Consider the following 22,194-nt stretch of genomic DNA (forward strand, 5'->3'; position numbering starts at 1 on the left):
GTAAGATTCTATGCTACTGGGCTTGACCCTGTTGATGCCAGTGTAAGTTTCACTGCTACTGGGCTTGACCCTGTAGTTGCCAGTGTTAGATTCCATGCTACTGTGCTTGACCCTGAAGTTGCCAGTGTTAGATTACATGCTTCTGGGTTTGACCCTGAAGTTGCCAGTGGTAGATTCTTTGCTACTGGGCTTGACCCTGTAGTTGCCAGTGTAAGATTCTTTGCTACTGGGCTTGACCTTGTAGTTGCCAGTGTTAGATTCCATGCTACTGTGCTTGGCCCTGAAATTGATAGTGTTGGATTACATGCTACTGGGCTTGACCCTGTAGTTGCCAGTGTAAGATTCTTTGCTACTGGGCTTGACCCTGTAGTTGCCAGTGTTAGATTCCATGCTACTGTGCTTGGTCCTCTAGTTGCCAGTATTAGATTACATGCTACTGGGCTTGACCCTGAAGTTGCCAGTAATAAGATTCTATGCTACTGGGCTTGACCCTGTAGTTGCCAGTATAAGATTCTATGCTTGTCATCTTGACCCTGTAGTTGCCAGTATAAGATTCTATGCTACTGGGCTTGACCCTGTAGTTGCCAGTATAAGATTCCATGCTACTGGGCTTGACCCTGTAGTTGCCAGTGTAAGATTCTATGCTACTGGGCTTGACCCTGTAGTTGCCAGTGTAAGATTCCATGCTACTGAACCTAACCCTGTAGTTGCCAGTATAAGATTCTTTGCTACTGGGCTTGACCCTGTAGCTGCCAGTGTGAGATTCCATGCTACTGAACTTAACCCTGCAGTTGCCAGTGTAAGATTCCATGCTACTGGGCTTGACCCTGTACTTGCCAGTAAAAGATTCCATGCTACTGGGCTTGACCCTGTAGTTGCCAGTAAAAGATTCCATGCTACTGGGCTTGACCCTGTACTTGCCAGTAAAAGATTCCATGCTACTGGGCTTGACCCTGTACTTGCCAGTAAAAGATTCCATGCTACTGGGCTTGACCCTGTAGTTGCCAGTGTTAGATTCCATGCTACTGGGCTTGACCCTGTAGTTGCCAGTGTTAGATTCCATGCTACTGGGCTTGACCCTGTAGTTGCCAGTGTAAGATTCCATGCTACTGGGCTTGACCCTGTAGTTGCCAGTGTTAGATTGCATGCTACTGGGCTTGACCCTGTAGTTGCCAGTGTTAGATTCCATGCTACTGGGCTTGACCCTGTAGTTGCCAGTGTAAGATTCCATGCTACTGGGCTTGACCCTGTAGTTGCCAGTGTAAGATTCCATGCTACTGGGCTTGACCCTGTAGTTGCCAGTGTTAGATTCCATGCTACTGGGCTTGACCCTGTAGTTGCCAGTGTAAGATTCCATGCTACTGGGCTTGACCCTGTAGTTGCCAGTGTAAGATTCCATGCTACTGGGCTTGACCCTGTAGTTGCCAGTGTTAGATTCCATGCAACTGTTCGACCCTGTAGCCGCCTGTGTAAGATGCCATGCTACTGAGCTTGACCGGTTGTTGCCAGTGTTAGATTTAAAGTAATAGTAACGTCGCTGCTGTCCCATTGTTTTTTTTAAATGATTTTAGTGTGGTTAACCTGATTTCGAAACCAGCATATGATTTAAAATAATGTTTGTATACAGTATGTTTAAGTCTATTGCCGGGCTCGTAACCAAACGTGATATTAACCAGGCAGTTCACACAAAACAGATAATTCTAGTATTGTAAACAGCTCTAATTTGCATGTCTATCGCTAAAGGAAATATTCAAAATTATACTGAATAAATTGGCGTGTTAGTTGAATATCTAGTGATTCTTTATTCACCAAATCCGCCTCGGTATTCATCTATATTTGACAGAATCATCCACAGGGGTTTACACTTACGTCTCTCTCAGACAAAATATCTGTCGTATCTGTCATATGTGTAATAAAGCATTTTGCTAGGAACGTCTCATGAGATATTAGTTAATACTAGTCATGTTGTTTGAAGACGTGTGGCTCCTGACACCACGCTCCCTTCCCTTCTTATAGCACGTTCCAATCCTCACCCATCTTTTCTTGTGCCACTTGGTGAACAATCTCGCTCGAGAAGACTTCCCCTTCGAGAATGTTCAGAACGTATCCTGAATATAGCGTCTGACTTTAACAAAGGACATGTTCCGGGTCCATGCCAGAACCTGCTCCAAGTCCATTCCAACTTAGAACATGTTTACAATCCAACCCAGGGGAAGTCCCAATCCCATTATAACCCATAGTATAGTGTTATTCCAACAACACGCACTTCTTATCTCATCATTTTCCAAACTTTAACATGTTGGTACCCGACTTCATCAAAGAACACATTCCAACCCCATTCACACACAGCATATGTTCCATACATTCCAACCCCATTCACACACAGCATATGTTCCATACATTCCAATCCCATTCACACACAGCATATGTTCCATATCCTTACAAGCCAACGTTCCCATTCCAATCAAGTACATGTTCCTATACCATCACAGAGAACATTAAAATGTTAAATTACCAAACCATTCCAATTCAAACCGAGAACAGGATCTCATTCCACCATAGAACAAGTTACCATATAATTTCCATTCCAACCGAGAACATTATCTCATTCCTTCATGGAACAAATTATCACATCATTCATATTCCTATCGTGAACATTATCTCATTTAATCACAGAACAAGTTACCACATCATTCCCATTCTAGTCGAGAACATTATCTCATTCCTTCATGGAACAAGTTACCACATCATTCACATTCCAACCGAGAACATTATCTCTTTCCTTCATGAAACAAGTTACCACATCATTCACATTCCAAACGAGAACCTTATCTCATTCCTTTCTGGAACAAGTTACCACATCATTCACATTCCAAACGAGAACATTATCTCATTCCTTCCTGGAACAACTTATCACATCATTCACATTCCAAACGAGAACATTATCTCATTCCTTCATGGAACAAGTTACCACATCATTCTAATTCCAACCGAGAACATTATCTCATTCCTTTATAGAACAAGTTACCACATCATTCACATTCCAATCGAGAACATTATCTCATTCCTTCATGGAACAAGTTACCACATCATTCACATTCCTATCGTGAACATTATCTCATTTAATCACAGAACAAGTTACCACATCATTCACATTCCAGTCGAGAACATTATCTCATTCATTCATGGAACAAGTTACCACATCATTCACATTCCAAACGAGAACATTATCTCATTCCTTCCTGGAACAAGTTACCACATCATTCACATTCCAAACGAGAACATTATCTCATTCCTTCATGGAACAAGTTACCACATCATTCTAATTCCAACCGAGAACATTATCTCATTCCTTCCTGGAACAAATTACCACATCATTCACATTCCAACCGAGAACATTATCTCATTCCTTCAAGGAACAAGTTACCACATCATTCACATTCCAATCGAGAACACTATCTCATTCTATCACAGAACAAGTTACCACATCATTTCAATTCCAACCGAGAACATTGTCTTATTCCTTCATGGAACAAGTTACCACATCATTCACATTCCTATCGTGAACGTTATCTCATTCTATCACAGAACAAGTTACCACATCATTCCCATTCCAAACGAGAACATAAACTCATTCCACCATAGAAAAAGTTACCACATCATTCCTATTCCAACCGAGAACATTATCTCATTCCTTCATGGGACAAGTCACCACATCATTTCCATCCTAATCGTGAACATTATCTCATTCCACCATAGAACAAGTAACCACATAATTCCCATTCCAACCGAGAACATTATCTCATTCCATCACAGAACAAGTTACCACATCATTCCCATTCCAACCGAGAACATTATCTCATTCCATCACAGAACAAGTTACCACATCATTCACATTCCAACCGAGAACATTATCTCACTCCTTCATGGAACAAATTACCACATCATTCACATTCCTAGCGTGAACATTATCTCATTTAATCACAGAACAAGTTACCACATCATTCCCATTCCAGTCGAGAACATTATCTCATTCCTTCATGGAACAAGTTACCACATCATTCACATTCCAAACGAGAACATTATCTCATTCCTTCCTGGAACAAGTTACCACATCATTCACATTCCAAACGAGAACATTATCTCACTCCTTTATGGAACAAATTACCACATCATTTTCATTTCAACCGAGAACATTATCTCATTCCTTCATGGAACAAGTTACCACATAATTCCCCTTCCAACCGAGATCATTATCTTATTCCTTCATGGAACAAGATACCACATTATTCTAATTCCAACCAAGAACATTATCTCATTCCTTCATGGAACAAGTTACCACATCATTCACATTCCAATCGAGAACACTATCTCATTCTATTACAGAACAAGTTACCACATCATTTCAATTCCAACCGAGAACATTGTCTCATTCCTTCATGGAACAAGTTACCACATCATTCACATTCCTATCGTGAACGTTATCTCATTCCACCATAGAACAAGTTACCACATCATTCCTATTCCAACCGAGAACATTATCTCATTCCTTCATGGGACAAGTCACCACATCATTTCCATTCTAATCGTGAACATTATCTCATTCCATCATAGAACAAGTAACCACATAATTCCCATTCCAACCGTGAACATTATCTCATTCTATCACAGAACAAGTTACCACATCATTCTCATTACAACCGAGAACATTATCTCATTCCACCATAGAACAAGTTACCACATCATTCACATTCCAACCGAGAACATTATCTCACTCCTTCATGGAACAAGTTACCACATCATTCACATTCCTAGCGTGAACATTATCTCATTTAATCACAGAACAAGTTACCACATCATTCCCATTCCAGTCGAAAACATTGTCTCATTCCTTCATGAAACAAGTTATCACATCATTCACATTCCAAACGAGAACATTATCTCATTCCTTCCTGGAACAAGTTACCACATCATTCACATTCCAAACGAGAACATTATCTCACTCCTTCATGGAACAAATTACCACATCATTTTCATTCCAAGCGAGAACATTATCTCATTCCCTCATGGAACAAGTTACCACATTATTCCCCTTCCAACCGAGATCATTATCTTATTCCTTCATGGAACAAGATACCACATTATTCTCATTCCAATCGATAACATTTTTTCTCACCTCAGATAAGTTGATCCAATCATTTAACCATGCTAGAAATTCTTATCTTGCCCACGGGCGAAGATAAAAATGCCCGTATGGGACTCCTTTTTAATGGTCGCCACATTGTAATTACCTCCCTTGTTGAAGACTGTCGTCTGAAGCATCATGGCATCCTTGTCTTGTGGCAATATTAAGAACGCTAATCAATTATTTATTGCTTCAAATGTCACCATAAAACAGTTTATATGCACCTTTCAAAAAATAATGCTTCACTCTCCTTAGAACTATTTAAAGACCGATTTGACTATTAACATAATCTGAATCACTGCGCGCATATCCATGGCAGCCACGAATTATCGCATATCCATACCGCAATTATTTTCACTAAGCACAAAATAGTTTCAGCAAAAAATACATTTTTACTTAATTTTGGTTAACTGATGTGGGAGGAAAAGCATCTACCACAGCCGCTCGTGTAACAAACTACTACATCCGCTCGTGTAACAAACTACCACATCCGCTCGTGTAACAAACTACCACATCATTCCGATTCCAATCAAGAACATTTCTCTAGCGGATACATTGGATGCTTAAATTGTTTAAAGTGAAACTCGTATTTATAATCAACATAACATCACATTTTGCGAGATCAATCTTTAACTACTAACTAAGTATTGTATTTATGGAAAATATTTATGTCGAATAACACGGTTGTTACCGTGTCCTGAACGTTTACGGAGATCACCGATCGTCGCCTTAGGTTGAAATACCACTTTTCATGCACCTTTCTTTCAAATTAAACACGGTCTCGGTAAAACGAACTATTGTTTTCGATATTTTTTAATCCCTTTTGGGAGATTAAAACATTTGTTTATGTGTGGTACTTCTTATTTGGGAGTAAGGGTACCTCTTTAAAAGCAGACATAGATGGTGTAAAATGCCGCTAATAATACCATTTTTCACCAGAAAGCGTTTAACGTTGGTGTTGGTCGCATTTTCACTGAAAAGCTCTGCCTCTGTGGTGATTTTTGGAAACAATGAAGGATGAATAGCACTATTCCCGTAAGATTTTTTAAACATTATGCAAAAGTGCAGTTTTTTTTATTATTCGATATTAGAAATAAATGGCACAATACACGTACGTCCTTTAAACCGCGATATTTAGACAATGCCTTGAATTGGCCTTCAATTACCAAACTATTCCGTGGATGTCAGTGTCTTACGACGTCTTTAAAGTTCAAATCGCTCTGCTCTGGAGACCGAACGTCAATCATTCCTGAAACAACACGCGACCAGGCAATCAAGTAATTTCCCAGAATGCTTTAAGGAGAATAACCAACGAGAGTTTTTTTTATTTTAATAACAGGTAATAAATTTTAACTTTAATTTAATTTGAGTATCCTTTACCCACCAGTTTTTTTCTGCAACCAGTGTTGAGGGAAATTTAGCTTTCGGAATTCCCAGTAACACCGCATAGTTCATGTATTGGGATCAATAATAGCCACCTTAACAAGTTTAAAACACAGACATGCCAGACTTAACGCCCACCGTCTACTGTCAAATGTAAAGGGAGGTCACTGCGTAGAAATGACTTGATAAGCTTAAGTAAGTGATCGGATCAGGCGCGTCAACGGATTTAAGATTGGTCAAGCAGCTGAACCCCGATTTTCGCAGTATTTGAATTAAGAGACAAATATACCTTTTGCTCTTTCTTTTAGTGTACTTACTTTTAAAATTTTGAATTAACATTGACATCTCATTGTTTTATTTTATCTGTCCTTTGTTAAAAAGTCCAATACCAGCCAACGCACACGATGTGCACAGGCGCCGTTAGAAAGAGAAAATAGTCAATACAGGGTCTTGGAAAATAACATTGATGGAAAACAAAATTATGGAGGAAATATTGCGTATCATGTGAGTTGGTGATGTCGAAATAAATATAACCCTACAGGCATACACATATTCTAGTACCAAATACGGAGCTGGAATGACCTTTGGGAATTTGCTTGGTGTGCCTTTTTCTTGCACGCTTTGATATTAACTTAGAACAATTTCGCTTAAAACATGTACATTTGTTTGATACAGCACTTGTACATAAATACCATCAATACCTAGAAATAATGGCCAGTCTTATCATCAGGGCAAATACAAAGTTTGAAATAAGAATTAATCACAAAACTTCTTATATAAAGAAAGTATTACGATATTACCTTACCCTTACCATTACCCTAACACTCGTATACTACAAGGGCCTGATATCTGTTGATATACATGCCAGTAAAACATAAATGTTCATTAAACATTGCCATAATTGATTGTGAATTAGATGCCTTTTTCAAATGTAGAAATAAAGACATGTAACAAACCAATGTTTGTTAAATTTGTATGATTTTGATATTGATTAGAATAACTTTTTTGAATGATTATTTACAAGTCATTACAAAACAATCAGGAAGTCGTTGTTTATATATATTTCATTTGATTAATTGTTTGAAGGATAAGATATACACACATGTATACGTATTTGTCGCATGTATTGATAAACATTTGACATACCTATTGAATACTACCGTAGTCCAACATTTTAAATCAATTTTGGCCGAAGCCCTTTATTTTCTGAAATCTACTTTTGACATGACTCGTACATATCGGATTTGCCATTTAAAGTCTAAAAAATATATAAAATTTTCTTTGTTAGTATTAAAAAAGGCCTTTAGGCCGGAACGTCAATAAAGAGTGAAATAAAAATAAATTTGATGAAACGTGTACAGTCATATTTCCTAAAGAATATTGAGTGATGCAATTTAAGATTGCATTAATAAATCTTTAATAACTATTCTTATTAAGCAGTTAATTTCCTGATAGAATGTGGAATTATCTTAAGTTTGAAAATTGCTATATTCCCGCTGGAACGCTGTATTAATATTGATTTCAATACAATTTAATACTACATTTTAAAGGAATTAAAATTAAAAAAGCGTTTGCTAGAAGGGTCTTAGATGATGTTATATTACAAATGCAAATAGCAGGGGAAAACTAGTAGCCCATGAGTAACAAAGGCGTAACTAACACTTAACGAGATACAAGAACGTAAACAACAATACAGACAACCAAGCAAACATGTCTTCATTATCTCAAATATTTGGACTATCCGCTATGCTATCTCACCCCTGCGAGACATACGCATTCAAACCCCTGTCCGTTATGCTATCTTACCCCTGCGAGACATTCGCGTTTAAACCCCTGTCCGTTATGCTATCTTACCCCTGCGAGACATTCGCGTTTAAACCCCTGTCCATTATGCTATCTTACCCCTGCGAGACATACGCATTCAAACAACTATCCGTTATGCTATCTTACACCTGCAAAACATTCGCGTTCAAACCTCTGTCCATTATACTATCTTACCCCTGCGAGACATACACGTTCAAACCTCTGTCCATTATGTTATCTTACCCCTGCGAGACATTCGCGTTCAAACCCCTGTCCATTATGCTATCTAACCCCTGCGAGACATACACGTTCAAACCTCTGTCCATTATGTTATCTTACCCGTGCGAGACATACGCGACATACGCGTTCAAACCTCTGTCCATTATGCTATCTAACCCCTGCGAGACATACGCATTCAAACCCCTGTCCGTTATGCTATCTTACCCCTACGAGACATTCGCGTTCAAACCCCTGTCCATTATGCTATCTTACCCCTACGAGACATTCGCGTTCAAACCCCTGTCCGTTATGCTATCTTACCCCTACGAGACATTCGCGTTCAAACCCCTGTCCATTATGCTATCTTACTCCTGCGAGACATTCGCGTTCAAACCCCTGTCCATTATGCTATCTTACCCCTGCGAGACATTCGCGTTCAAACCCCTGTCCATTATGCTATCTAACCCCTGCGAGACATACACGTTCAAACCTCTGTCCATTATGTTATCTTACCCGTGCGAGACATACGCGACATACGCGTTCAAACCTCTGTCCATTATGCTATCTAAACCCTGCGAGACATACGCATTCAAACCCCTGTCCGTTATGCTATCTTACCCCTACGAGACATTCGCGTTCAAACCCCTGTCCATTATGCTATCTTACCCCTACGAGACATTCGCGTTCAAACCCCTGTCCGTTATGCTATCTTACCCCTACGAGACATTCGCGTTCAAACCCCTGTCCATTATGCTATCTTACTCCTGCGAGACATTCGCGTTCAAACCCCTGTCCATTATGCTATCTTACCCCTGCGAGACATTCGCGTTCAAACCCCTGTCCATTATGCTATCTTAACCCTGCGAGACATTCGCGTTCAAACCTCTGTCCATTATGCTATCTTACCCCTGCGAGACATTCGCGTTCAAACCTCTGTCCATTATGCTATCTTACCCCTGCGAGACATTCGCGTTCAAACCCCTGTCCATTATGCTATCTTACCCCTGCGAGACATTCGCGTTCAAACCCATGTCCATTATGCTATCTTACCCCTGCGAGACATTCGCGTTCAAACCCCTGTCCGCTATGCTATCTTACCCCTGCGAGACATTCGCGTTCAAACCTCTGTCCATTATGCTATCTTACCCCTGCGAGACATTCGCGTTCAAACCCCTGTCCATTATGCTATCTTACCCCTGCGAGACATTCGCGTTCAAACCCCTGTCCATTATGCTATCTTACCCCTGCGAGAAATTCGCGTTCAAACCCCTGTCCGTTATGCTATCTTACCCCTGCGAGACATTCGCGTTCAAACCTCTGTCCATTATGCTATCTTACCCCTGCGAAACATGTTCAAACCCCTGTCCATTATGCTATCTTATCCCTGCGAGACATTCGCGTTCAAACCTCTGTCCATTATGCTATCTTACCCCTGCGAGACATTCGCGTTCAAACCTCTGTCCATTATGCTATCTTACCCCTGCGAGACATTCGCGTTCAAACCCCTGTTCATTATGCTATCTTACCCCTGCGAGACATTCGCGTTCAAAACTCTGTCCATTATGTTATCTTACACCTGCGAGACATTCGCGTTCAAAACTCTGTCCATTATGCTATCTTACACCTGCGAGACATTCGTGTTCACACCTCTGTCCATTATGCTATATTACCCCTGCGAGACATTCGCGTTCAAACCCCTGTGCGTATGCTATCTTATACCTGCGAGACATTCGCGTTCAAACCCCTGTCCGTTATGCTATCTTACCCCTACGAGACATTCGCGTTCAAACCTCTGTCCATTATGCTATCTTACCCCTGCGAGATATACGCGTCCAAACCCTGTCCATTATGCTATCTTACCCCTGCGAGAAATTCGCGTTCAAACCCCTGTCCGCTATGCTATCTTACCCCTGCTAGACATTCGCGTTCAAACCCCTGTCCATTATGCTATCTTACCCCTGCGAGACATTCGCGTTCAAACCCCTGTCCATTATGCTATCTTACCCCTGCGAGACATACGCTTTCAGCACCGTTAAATAATTCACTTTCTGTTTTCTTGTGATGTTTGTGCATATAGATGTTGTTTGTTTTGAGTGATTTCATACATTGAATCTAATGGTGCTAGAATTCGAACACGTCTATTTGTTTTCTTGCTTAAATACACACACACCTTATGCACCGGAAGGCGCACACCTCAGTTCAACAATGACATTGTCGCTGCTAGCTCTAAACTAAACAAACAGCTTAAGCACATACAAAAATCAAAAAGAAATATATAAGTGAATAAGAAAGTATGTTCAATTTAAGAGCGGTTCAGCGGCTTTGACCAGATATGTATACACGCATAGTAACTTCCGATACTACGCTTTTAATGCAATTACTGTTATTGAAAACAAATAACTTCCGTGTCGTTCTTCACAACCAATGATCAACTGATTAACAACATTAATAACATTACATTAGCACGGTTTACAATAGCATATTATACCCGCAACGACCCGCTGCGAAATATCAGCCAGGGAGCAAAATTTATTGTCACTTAAAATGTCAACAGCCACTTCGGTTTAAGGTAAACAATGCTTCTTTGACAATAGGTACCTACTGATTCCATTTCTGGTTGCCAATAAATGTGCAGTTAATAGGCCCTTCGAAGCAATTATCACAGAATCAAATCTTGATATAAAAGTCACAATATTCTAATTGACTGTTATAATAATTCTACTGAGGAAGTTCTCATAATCGCTAAATTGTCTGTGAAATTCATGGGAATTTGAACATGATTAACTTTACTGCGGTAAGTACAAATTCATACATTGAAAAATTGTAATATTTATTCGAAATCTATTATTTCGAAAATATGTTGATTTCTGTTTTTTTCCCGATTTGATACAAACAAATACTTTAGTGAAACTAAAGCCGGCGAAGAATTTACCCATACTCGCATTTATGTTTTTTACCATTTTACCCTGTATTACAGAGACTCAGACTAAGTTGATGCTGGCAACAATTCTTTTTTAAAGTGACACGCTTATTCAAAATACACACACATGTATAACAAATATCAGTTTTGACTGATAAACCGTTAACTACTTACTAAATAATGCATTGATGGACAATATTAATTACTGATAACAAGAATGTAACCGTGTATTTAATAACAGAATGCGCTAAAATAATATATAATTGGTGAATGCTAAGCTATTTAATGTGGTCTACTATAGACTCGTGAGGTAGAAATACCGTGTTTTATGCTAATTTCTTTCACATTAAACTCGGTATGCTTCATAAGAACCATTGTTTTTGACATTTATTCATCCTTTTTGGAATATTAACACAATATTATTAATTGTGGTGAATCTTATTAGGGAGGAAGGGTGCATCTTTAAACGTTTTCCTATGGATTTCGTTTAAACGAAATTATTTCTTAAGATATTTGACAACCCAGGCTAATTCTCTGCAATCAATGTTGATGGATGGTTTATTTTTCGGGTTTTCCTTCATCACTGCCCACTTCATGTATTGGAATAATTCGGAACTCCTCGGCCCTTTTTATCGAAAACAACCTCGGATGTATTTGGACGGTTTATACAGAAAGTGGCACGTTTAAGTCCGCTGCAAGTGGATCGCGTAGTAATTTTATTAAGCAGTTAAACTTTATGACTTAACTCTTGGGAATCTTAATTATGTTTGCAATAACACACTAAACTGCCAATCAATTTAAACTTAGATCAATAAATACAACTCTAAAACACTAAATATGGTTAATGATATAATTCAAAAATTTACGAACTACTTTAACTGATGTACCGTCATTCATCCGAGGTTGTTTTCGATAAAAATGGCCGAGGAGCTCCGGTTGTATTTGCCACTCTTACAAGTCAAAAAGAATGACTGAATTTCACGGACTGTCAATTGTAAAGGGGGATAACTGCATAGGCGATTGGAAAAAAATACAGGCAGGACAGATTATTCTCGATATGATCGGATCAGCCACTTCAACAGATTTAAGATAAGTCGAGAGAATGATCCAGGATTATTCAACTATTACATCAAGATACATATATTGGCATTTCTAAAGTAACAATCGGTCACACAGTCGAATGTAGAATGGAGAATTGAAGTTTAATATTAGTACATGTGCACTATATGGATGGGTGTCGTAGAAAAAGGAAATAACTAAATGCAGCCTATACTGACACATAACAATTATAGAAAACAAAATTGCGAAATAATTTTTTTATCCGAATAGCGCCTCTTAATGAAGTGTAAATAGCGTCAAGGCAAAACAGATGTCCTGTAAGTGGGAACGAAATGTCGAAATAATTAATACCCTACTGTCTTAGACATATTCTAGATGTTATATACTAGTACTATCTAAATGCGGAGTTGGAATGACATTCAGGAATTCGTTTAATGCGTCATTTTCTTGCACTCTTTAACACGAAACTATAACAAACTTAAGTTTTTACGTTGTAAATGTGCTTGTTAGAGAAATTATGATATTAATGGTTATATTTATCGACTGATTGCCAATTAAAATTCATCAAAGTGTATTCATACACGCAAATATTCTACCACTTTTTCCAATACTTTGCTGATTATGTATGAGAAGGAATTTCATTGAAAAATCTAAGCACACGCTGTTAGTTTATAGCGAGCGGCATCGCATCGGGAGCTATTGCCTCAGTTAGTTCAATTCGTGAGTTTGTACGGTATAAAATCGGCTAGTATTTATTTCACCTCCCGGCGTACCTCCCCAAACCCCCTCCCCCCACGTCCTAAAATTGTGTTCAAGTGAACGTTTTGAAGTCAATATCAGAGAATAAAATGAATATATCCCACCAGATTTAACCATTTTATGCTAAAATATGCCCAAATTTGTCTTAAAGGAAGGACCACTTACCCCACTTACTACCTTTTAACCATACATCTTTCGGCCCTTGCACCCAGTGTAGCGCAAGTACTAAACCCCCACCCACCCAAGGCTGCGTTCCATCTTAACGCCAAATCCTGGAACCGCGCCTGCTTTTGGCACATTTTGGCTTTGCCTAGTTATCAAACATGTACTTTATTGTGCAAGTAAAGGTTTTTGGTACTTCATATATATATTCCCTATTTTGTCCCAAAATTCAGAATTAAAGTACGCTATATTTTGTCAGCTTTAAATGATTAAAAATATAAACCCCAAAGTGACTAATGGTTTAACCAGACAGAACAAGTCAATGTGTTTCCTTTACGCTGATATTACAGCAAAAAATGGTTTATTCATACAATCGCCTCAAGCTTTATTTGTTTCAAGAACAAATAGGTGATTTGCACTCGCTTTATCACATTTTCTTGAATAGGCAAGCTCGAACTTATCGGAGCAAATATTTATAAAATATAACTATAAACTACTAAAATTGTGCCAAAACATTAAAATAATTACAGCTTAATCTATTGTTACACTTTAAAAATGCTTTAATATACATTAAGATGAGTGGTTGTGCTTTCAAATAGCGGTTTTAAACAGTAATTGTCTAGAGAGGTGCATTTCCGATTTTTACTTGAACCGTCTGACATTAAAAGTATTTGTATTTCTTGCATAAAGCCTGTAAGTCAGATATTAAGCACATACACATGAGTAATACAACATGAAACCCCCCCTGAAAATGCAGTCTGATTTTGGATGTTATCTTAATCTGCAAATATCGAATATGGATATACCTTCGTTAAATCCAATGAATAGTTTAAGCCCGGAATTATAGTTATTCGGGTTTTCCCAGCCTAATCCTCCGGTACAAATAAAATTAAACCGTTGTTATATACACACGTTACTTCGGAGACAATAGAGTCATTGGACTGTTACATGAATTTCAATAGCTCGATATTCACCTTTTATTTGTACCGGCATGGGAAAACCCAGTTAAGTTAATTCCGGGATATATATATTGAATACCGCTGGCTACAACATACGTGTGTCATCGGTTTTAGCAGGTTATAAGTCGTCTCGGTTATTTCAATAAAATGTTTTTCAATGTAAACGGCAATAGTTATTTTGCCCAAACTTTCAAAAATATGTTCACCACAAAGTTAATACATATTGTCAATGTATGTCTGTCTCTCTCCCTACCCCCTACTCCAACCCTTAGGGGTAGAATACATTATTGTATCATGCTTTTAATCCATCTGTTCATTTGCATTTAAGGATATCAGAACCCTTGTCCACGCGAAATCTACACAGTTCGTAGACTACTTTTAGAGAAACATCACAAAAATGATAAATACCATACCTTGTTGTGCATTAACGTAATGATCTTGTTCTGTTCGTCTACATTTCCACGGAAGTATGTTTTTGTTATTTTTTACTTGAACTGTTCATAGAGAGTTTTGTCTGCACTCAATCTACATGACATAATGCATGGATTTCTTTATACCTCGGCACAGCAACTCAACATTATGAGTAGATGTGCGTTACATAAAACGTTTCCAAAATGTTTTCAAAATGGCTGACTGGCGGCCATATTGTACTTTGTCAAACATCTGTAGAGCGAATTCCTTGTACAGTTTATTTTGTATATTATTGATAGTTCACGAAAATAATCGTCATGAGCAAGTACGTATGTTGGATATGAACCTTTGTATGAATATCCATCGGAATAAAAATGGCCGAAGCGCGGCCATATTGGGTCTTGCCTTAAGGTACATTGATAAAACCGTAAAAAAAATATAACTTTACGGCTTTTTTACAAAAAAAAAAATCGGAATATAATTTATTGTACGATGAATAAATAATCCTATAATTTTAGTATAAGTATTTAAGAAAAAAATAATTAATTTTAAGTTTTATGACAAAAAGGCTTTAATAAGAAATCGCCAAAAACAGATACCCATCGGTGAATTTGACGTATTTATCTCGAAAACGAACTCGGGTAGGGTATGTTTTTATTTAGTCATAGGAAACGGAACGGAATAATGAATAAAATTATGTAAAAAAATAAAAAATTGACGGTGAGGTTAATTGCTAAAAGATATAAGTAACCTAAGAAAATTGATAGAGTTAGCGTGATTTCTACGCCACCGTCAACGTCAATAAAAACACGTCAAGTTAGTGACGCCATAGGTTTGTTTGATGCATGAGAATAGTTGTGCAGTGTCATTTTGTTTATGCAAATGATTTTAATTTCACTGTTTGCAAATGCTGGATCCGCCCCTACAACATTTCAAAACAATTTCAGCAAAAATGCACGGATGTTAGAAGCAGTCTGTTATATATACCGCATTATTTTTTTAAATCTTAACTTGGAAATTAAATAGATCATACAAAGTTTCATATCATGCCAGAGTAACATTATAAGCCGTGCTTTCGTTTAATCCGTTTTGATATAGACCCGATCATAAATACAATAATATACTATTTGATGTTGACATCTTGATTTTGATATATGTGTTGAATATGTTAACGAATACATTTGATACGAATGTGAGAATTATAGTCTCAAACAATACTGAAATAGCCAATCCCATTTTTACAATGAAATTAATTTCAATTCAGACGCCATAATTGTTGTGACATTAATATGGTAAAATTTGTGTCGTGTAAAGTGTTCTCAACGGTTACACACAACTAGTTAGTAATCTATGGATTTTGTTTGCACGACTGCCTCCAATGAAAAACCTTACATGGAAGGAAATTAATTATGTAAATTATTTTAAACATTATGTAATTACTTATTATGTTGAAATAAAATTACAGGTCAACGAAACGCACGGACTTTCTCCTGGACATTACACACATAGAAAATGTAGTGTGCTTGACGAAAGGCGATCCAACCTAGCAGTGAAACAGAAATCGGTGTCCATGAAAAGGCGGCGATCTGAACTAAAGGTACTTTTTATATTAATGTAAAAGTACATACAGCCATAGTAGCTAGAATAGTTTTCTTGTTAATATTTGATTCTCGCAAATACACGTCTACATGATTTTCTTTTTATTTATCACTCATAATAGTAAATGCATAAGAAAAACACATCATTACTTATATTAGGCTGAACGCATGTCTAAGAACTTCATAGATGAAGTGTATGAGGGAAAAACATACGAAACAGCGGTTGGCGTCTCTGACATCGAAATTGAGCATATTGAAGACATCCCACCCTGCCCTGCTGAATGCAGTGAAACGCCCCATGCGTACGGGCAAGATGATGTCATCGTCTTCGACCTTGAGACTACAGGATTAGGTAAATAATACATTTTAAATAAAGTCAATTCTACAAATGAGAATACATGTGTTGTATAAATGTTTGTCTAAGCCACTGATATCTAAAAGTTTATCCAAACAGTTACTGAGAGTATTTTGCTTTCAGGGACAACTAGCAGCATTGTACAGATAGCAGCTTTGCACGTGTCCTCGGGACAACACACCAAATAGCACGTGTCCGCTAGGTGGCGCTGTAATTCAACAAAAGACGGGATTAAAAAAAAAAATACACCTCGTTAAAGTAGAGTCATTGACGATTGTTTGTTCCAAGTTTCATTGAAATCGGCCGACATTCATATTTTTCGGAGTAACGTGGTCATGTACCTTAATTGTGTCTTCTTTATTTATCCTTCCCTTCATTACTCAGTTTTAACTTCATTTTACAATCAGTCAATTTTCAATGATCTTCCTCTATTATATTTTATCTGTCACACTATTTCCTAGCAAACTATTGACATTTTAATGATTGTTACCAAATGTAGTTGTGTAAATTTGTCGCCACGTTCATCTTGGGTAGCTTTTCATTGAGTTTTAGCCCTTTGAGTGTTTATACATATAGTATACATGCATATTTTATTAATAGAAATGATTGTAAGTTTTAAAGTCTGTGATGGTATACGGAGGAGAAGAGGGAGATTCCTTATATCGTGTATGCAACAATAATTATATACAAAGAATTGCAGACAGGACGCCAAACAATACGAAACATTTTGCAGCTGTAACTGTAGATCAATTTCAGTGGTATTGGCTTATTTTGTTGAGTTATATAAATTGTGGCTAGACAAAGTGGATATATATCTTTTATAGTTTGCTGGCACTCGAACATGTCCAATTAAATAATATCTTAAAGGAATACACAATGGTTTGTTATAAGATGACTTAATTTAGACCAGACATAGGAACTTAAGTATGATAAATATGATATTTCTTTGTTGTATAGTATAGGGTCGCGCATGTCTTTCGGTCTTTTAAAGGATATGTATGTCCATTTGATTTTTAGACGATCAAATAGATAGAAAATAATCATTGCAATATCTGTATTATTTCTTTGTATTATAAATTAATCACCGCTTCTTAAACGGTGAGTTGAGAAGGATTGCTATATTTGACAGAAGGACGGATTGACGAACGGCCGGACGGACAGACACAGACATACACGTATATACATATTGATAGATATATCAATAATGGAAACATTAAACACTTGTCTTAATTATTTGATTTGATTGTGGAATTTCAAGTGACGATATTCAGGAGCTCATTTTCGACAATATCCTATCCACTTAAATATGACAATTTTGTCCATGAGTGGATTCGATACATTATCTCACGGCCTCTTCTATTTGGTCTCAGCGTTTAGTTATGTGTAAGAGGATCTAAAATGCAAACTTAAGGGGAAGCCTTGTGGCCAAAGCGTAACAATAACACTGTTCATAGGCATTACCCGCACTAAACAACGTATGAAACAGCCGATTAGGAAAGCATAAAACATATATTCTTTCTTTATAAGTACATGTTTTGGTAACCACTTAGGCAGGGCCAGTGAAACAGGAGCTGACTGGCGCGGTGGGGTCGGGGGTGGAAGTGTGTGTGTGAGGGTGGTGGGGGGTGGTGGGGGGTTAAACCGTTTTCAGGTACTCAACCTCATACTTGTCCTAATGTTCATCAGTTAAGTTCCTCAGGTCACACGCAAACGAGCACATTACACATTTGTGGACATCTCTTTACACTTTTTTATTATATCAACAACGAGTCACCTACATAACACGTTCACGCTATTATCCAGAATGCTATCTTATTCCTGCTAAGCACCGTTAATCAGTACGCTTGGACATAATTGGAGATGTGTTCTCATGCCAGAATACGAACACATACTTCAAATCAATGTTTATTTTTTTTTCTTCAATTTTTCATATAAAGAAACGAAACACTTACGAGTTTAACAATGGCATTGGCGTTGCTTGCGGACAAAAGCTTATTGGACCCGCAAAGACTCGCAGGGAAATAGCAGCCATGGAGCTAAATCTATTGTCACTTACAACTGTCAACAGCCACTTCGGATTAAGGAAAACAATGCCCCCTTTTACAAGTTGAACCTACCGATTCAATTATCGGTTACCAATAAATGGTGTATGTATCATGCTAATGCACCAGTCAATTGAAACCACGCACCCCCCAGGTCCGGGGTATACCGGGGATAGCCGGGGAAAAGGGCCGTGTTTTTACTTTCCAGGTGCCCCCACAGGGCCGGGTGACCGCGATGGTTTTGTCATAGCGCCAAATTTAGCGGAGATTGGGCCTTATATAGAATCTCTGGGGTGCGGGGGCATTTGGCCGGGGTTTAACCATCAGTTCGCCCCCGCAGGGCGGGGATTTTACCCGGGGTTTGCTGGACCGAAAGTCAAAGTCCCGGCTATTCCCCGGACCTGGGGGGGGGGGCGTGGGTACAATTGACTGGTGCATAACTGAATGTTAATCTACTGAGGAAGTTGTAAAAGGTGCCTATGCATCCGTGTATTAACTGTTGATGGACGGTATGTACGCATTCGAACATAGAATATTTTATTGTTGCTTCGAAATCTATCATTTCGAAATTATATCTGATCTGTTCAATTTCTTTTTTTTCTACCCGACTTAATTCAAACAAACAATTAATTGAAGCTAAAATTAACGAAAATATATCAATAATCGCATGCATATGTTCTTTACCTTTCATCTGGTACTGATGGGAATTAGTCTTACAATTGAAAATGGCAATGAGTCTTTTTTTCTAAACATTGTTGTAATCGAGTCATTGTTTTTACTTTTATGAACAATCACCATTCAGCAACAGGCTGTTCATTACAACAGACCATTTGTAAATCCAAGCCTAAAAGTGTTCGATAATTTTCAATAATAGCATTTTAACGCCCTATCCTCACATTATTTAATACTTTTCAATAGAGATCTTATTTGAACATTCAATGGCATTTAATTATTGTAACACGTACTTCATTCACCTCTCACATGAAAATATTTATTTCGGTATCTATCTCTATAAAACGTACTTTTTGATCGAACACAATCTTAAACGTTTTAAAAGTTGCCTCATTTTTTGATTGCTACATATCAAACAATAATTGCGACAACTGAAATAATTTATGTCGTAGATATATTTACTGCTAAACTTCCATTCCTTAAATGAACTACCTTTCGGCAATTGCGTTTATCAATCGATGAACGCAACATCTTCGGATATGTTCGGATCGTGATTCATCGCATAACAATATACATGAAAGTTATTGATCTTGTTATTGTTTGTATTGTGTCAGCAGATCCCGTGTAAAATATAAATCAACATTTTAAAAAGTGTAAATTTATTATATTTTAAGTGTATTGCCGCCGTAAGTGTTTCAATTTTACATTTAAAAGTGATTTCAAGTGGTTGATCTTTTCCCGCGTTATTGTGACGTCATTTGAAAAATAATGTTTCCGGTTACAGTCGGGTCGTTCTATTTACAGAATGGGTAAGAAAGGATTACTGAACAGTTTTTTTAAATGAATTAAAGTAAGTTTTTAACAATTCTTGAATGAAATAATAAACTATTGATGTAAATATTAGGAATGAATTGCGGTGTTGATGTCATTATCGGGGATATGAACGCAATTGGGCTGGTCAAAGTACGCGTGGAGTCCACATACTTGACCAGCCCAATTGCGTTCATACCCTTATAATGACATCAACCCCGCAATTCATTCCTTAAATGATTTCAAATCAAAGGCGTAAAGTTAAATTTGGGGTTCCTTGGCTTATCCCTGCTATTTTCCCTTGTTTTATAAAATTACAAATATGAATATTGGTTCCAAAGTAAATATCGACTGTGATTTAGATACATTAATATGAAACGATATGTTAAACAACGTGATTAACAAAAACAGTTCCCTTTAAACTGCCCTAAATCATACTGTCATAATTAGAAATATACTTCTCCTTTGCGTGTATTTCGCTAAACAAACACATCAAAATTATATTTAATTATTTGACGTGATATTGAAATGTTTACCAAATCCTAACAGTTGTTCACTTAAATTTGACAGTATTGTCCATGAGGGATTACGCTACGACAGCTCCAGACAATTTATCTCAGCCAGTCGCGTTTTACTAGGAGCGCCTCAAAAATTATTATGTTTTACTGTGTTTGTTGGTTAAGGGGTTTGTTTTTCAACACCACGCATCATTCAATTCTTAGAACAAGTTTCAATCCTCACGCATAGCCCAATCCTTTCATATGCCACTGGTGCCAATATGGCTTTACTTGATACCATCGCTTTCCAGCCTAGTTCACCCACCCATTACATTTTCCCACTCCATCACGTAATACGCTCCAATCGCTTTCCAACCTAGTACACCCACTTAGTACATGTTTCCACTCCATCACGTAATACGTTTCCATCGCTTTTTAACCTAGTACATGTTCACATACCTTACGTTATAACTTCCATTGCTTTCAAACCTAGTGCATGTACATTCCGTCACAAAACATGTTACTGCAACATTCCAGCCATATTCAGATTTCCATTGTATCACAGACCACCTTATCATCGCTTTTCAAATCAGTACATGCTCCCATTAATAACAAAGCACGTTCCCAACGCTTTCCAACCCAGTACTTCGAACTCGATCGTTTAAAATCTACTCTCAGTATTCGTGTCCGCACATATTACCCTGCCTTTCCCACCGCTCCATTTCAAAATGAAAAAGACCTACAACACTAGCTTGCACTGGATTCTAATAATTCACTGCCTTTATTCCACCTAGAACATGTTTTCAGTTATTTTCCAAACACTTTATGATCATCAATATCATGACAGTCAATTGATTTGTGTTCAATCAAACTGAAAAAAAAAACATTGCACGTCCATTTAGGTAAACAACTAGATGTGGCCCCGGTATCGTTGACAATATATTCACCATTACATCTAGTAGTGGTGGACATCTTTGATAAAGACGTACGATATAGTATGTTTATTGGTAATAGTAAATTAGTAAATGTAAGATGACATACAATGTTTAAAGGCAGACAGAGATTTTGTAAATTGCTTGTCTTAATACAACTCTTCACCATGTTATTCCTGTTCGTTGTATTTATTCACTCAACTGGTCATGAAAGCAAAGTTTACATATATTTACTTGGTTTGCATACAAAACTAACATCAACATATTGTGTTACAAATAACTTTTGTATACAACATACGCATAAGGTCTTTTTATCCTGTCACGTGCATACAAATCGGTCCAATAACAAGGTGCCGTGTAAATTGTTTAGTTTATTAGGATAGAAGACCACGTGGAAATATCTACAGTCAGTTGGTCATGTGACCGCG

General features: G+C 37.6%; 1 protein-coding gene across 1 annotated transcript; it reads right to left on the bottom strand.

Annotated features, from left to right (window-relative positions):
* Positions 1-433: 433 nt before the first annotated feature.
* Positions 434-1,549, bottom strand: LOC128237595 (adhesive plaque matrix protein-like). Its single transcript, XM_052953184.1, has one exon. It carries the CDS (start codon positions 1,547-1,549, stop codon positions 434-436), a length of 1,116 nt encoding a protein of 371 aa, XP_052809144.1.
* Between the last annotated feature and the right edge of the window lie 20,645 nt (positions 1,550-22,194).

The sequence above is a fragment of the Mya arenaria genome, chromosome 6, assembly GCF_026914265.1.
Source record: "Mya arenaria isolate MELC-2E11 chromosome 6, ASM2691426v1".
NCBI lineage: Eukaryota > Metazoa > Mollusca > Bivalvia > Myida > Myidae > Mya > Mya arenaria.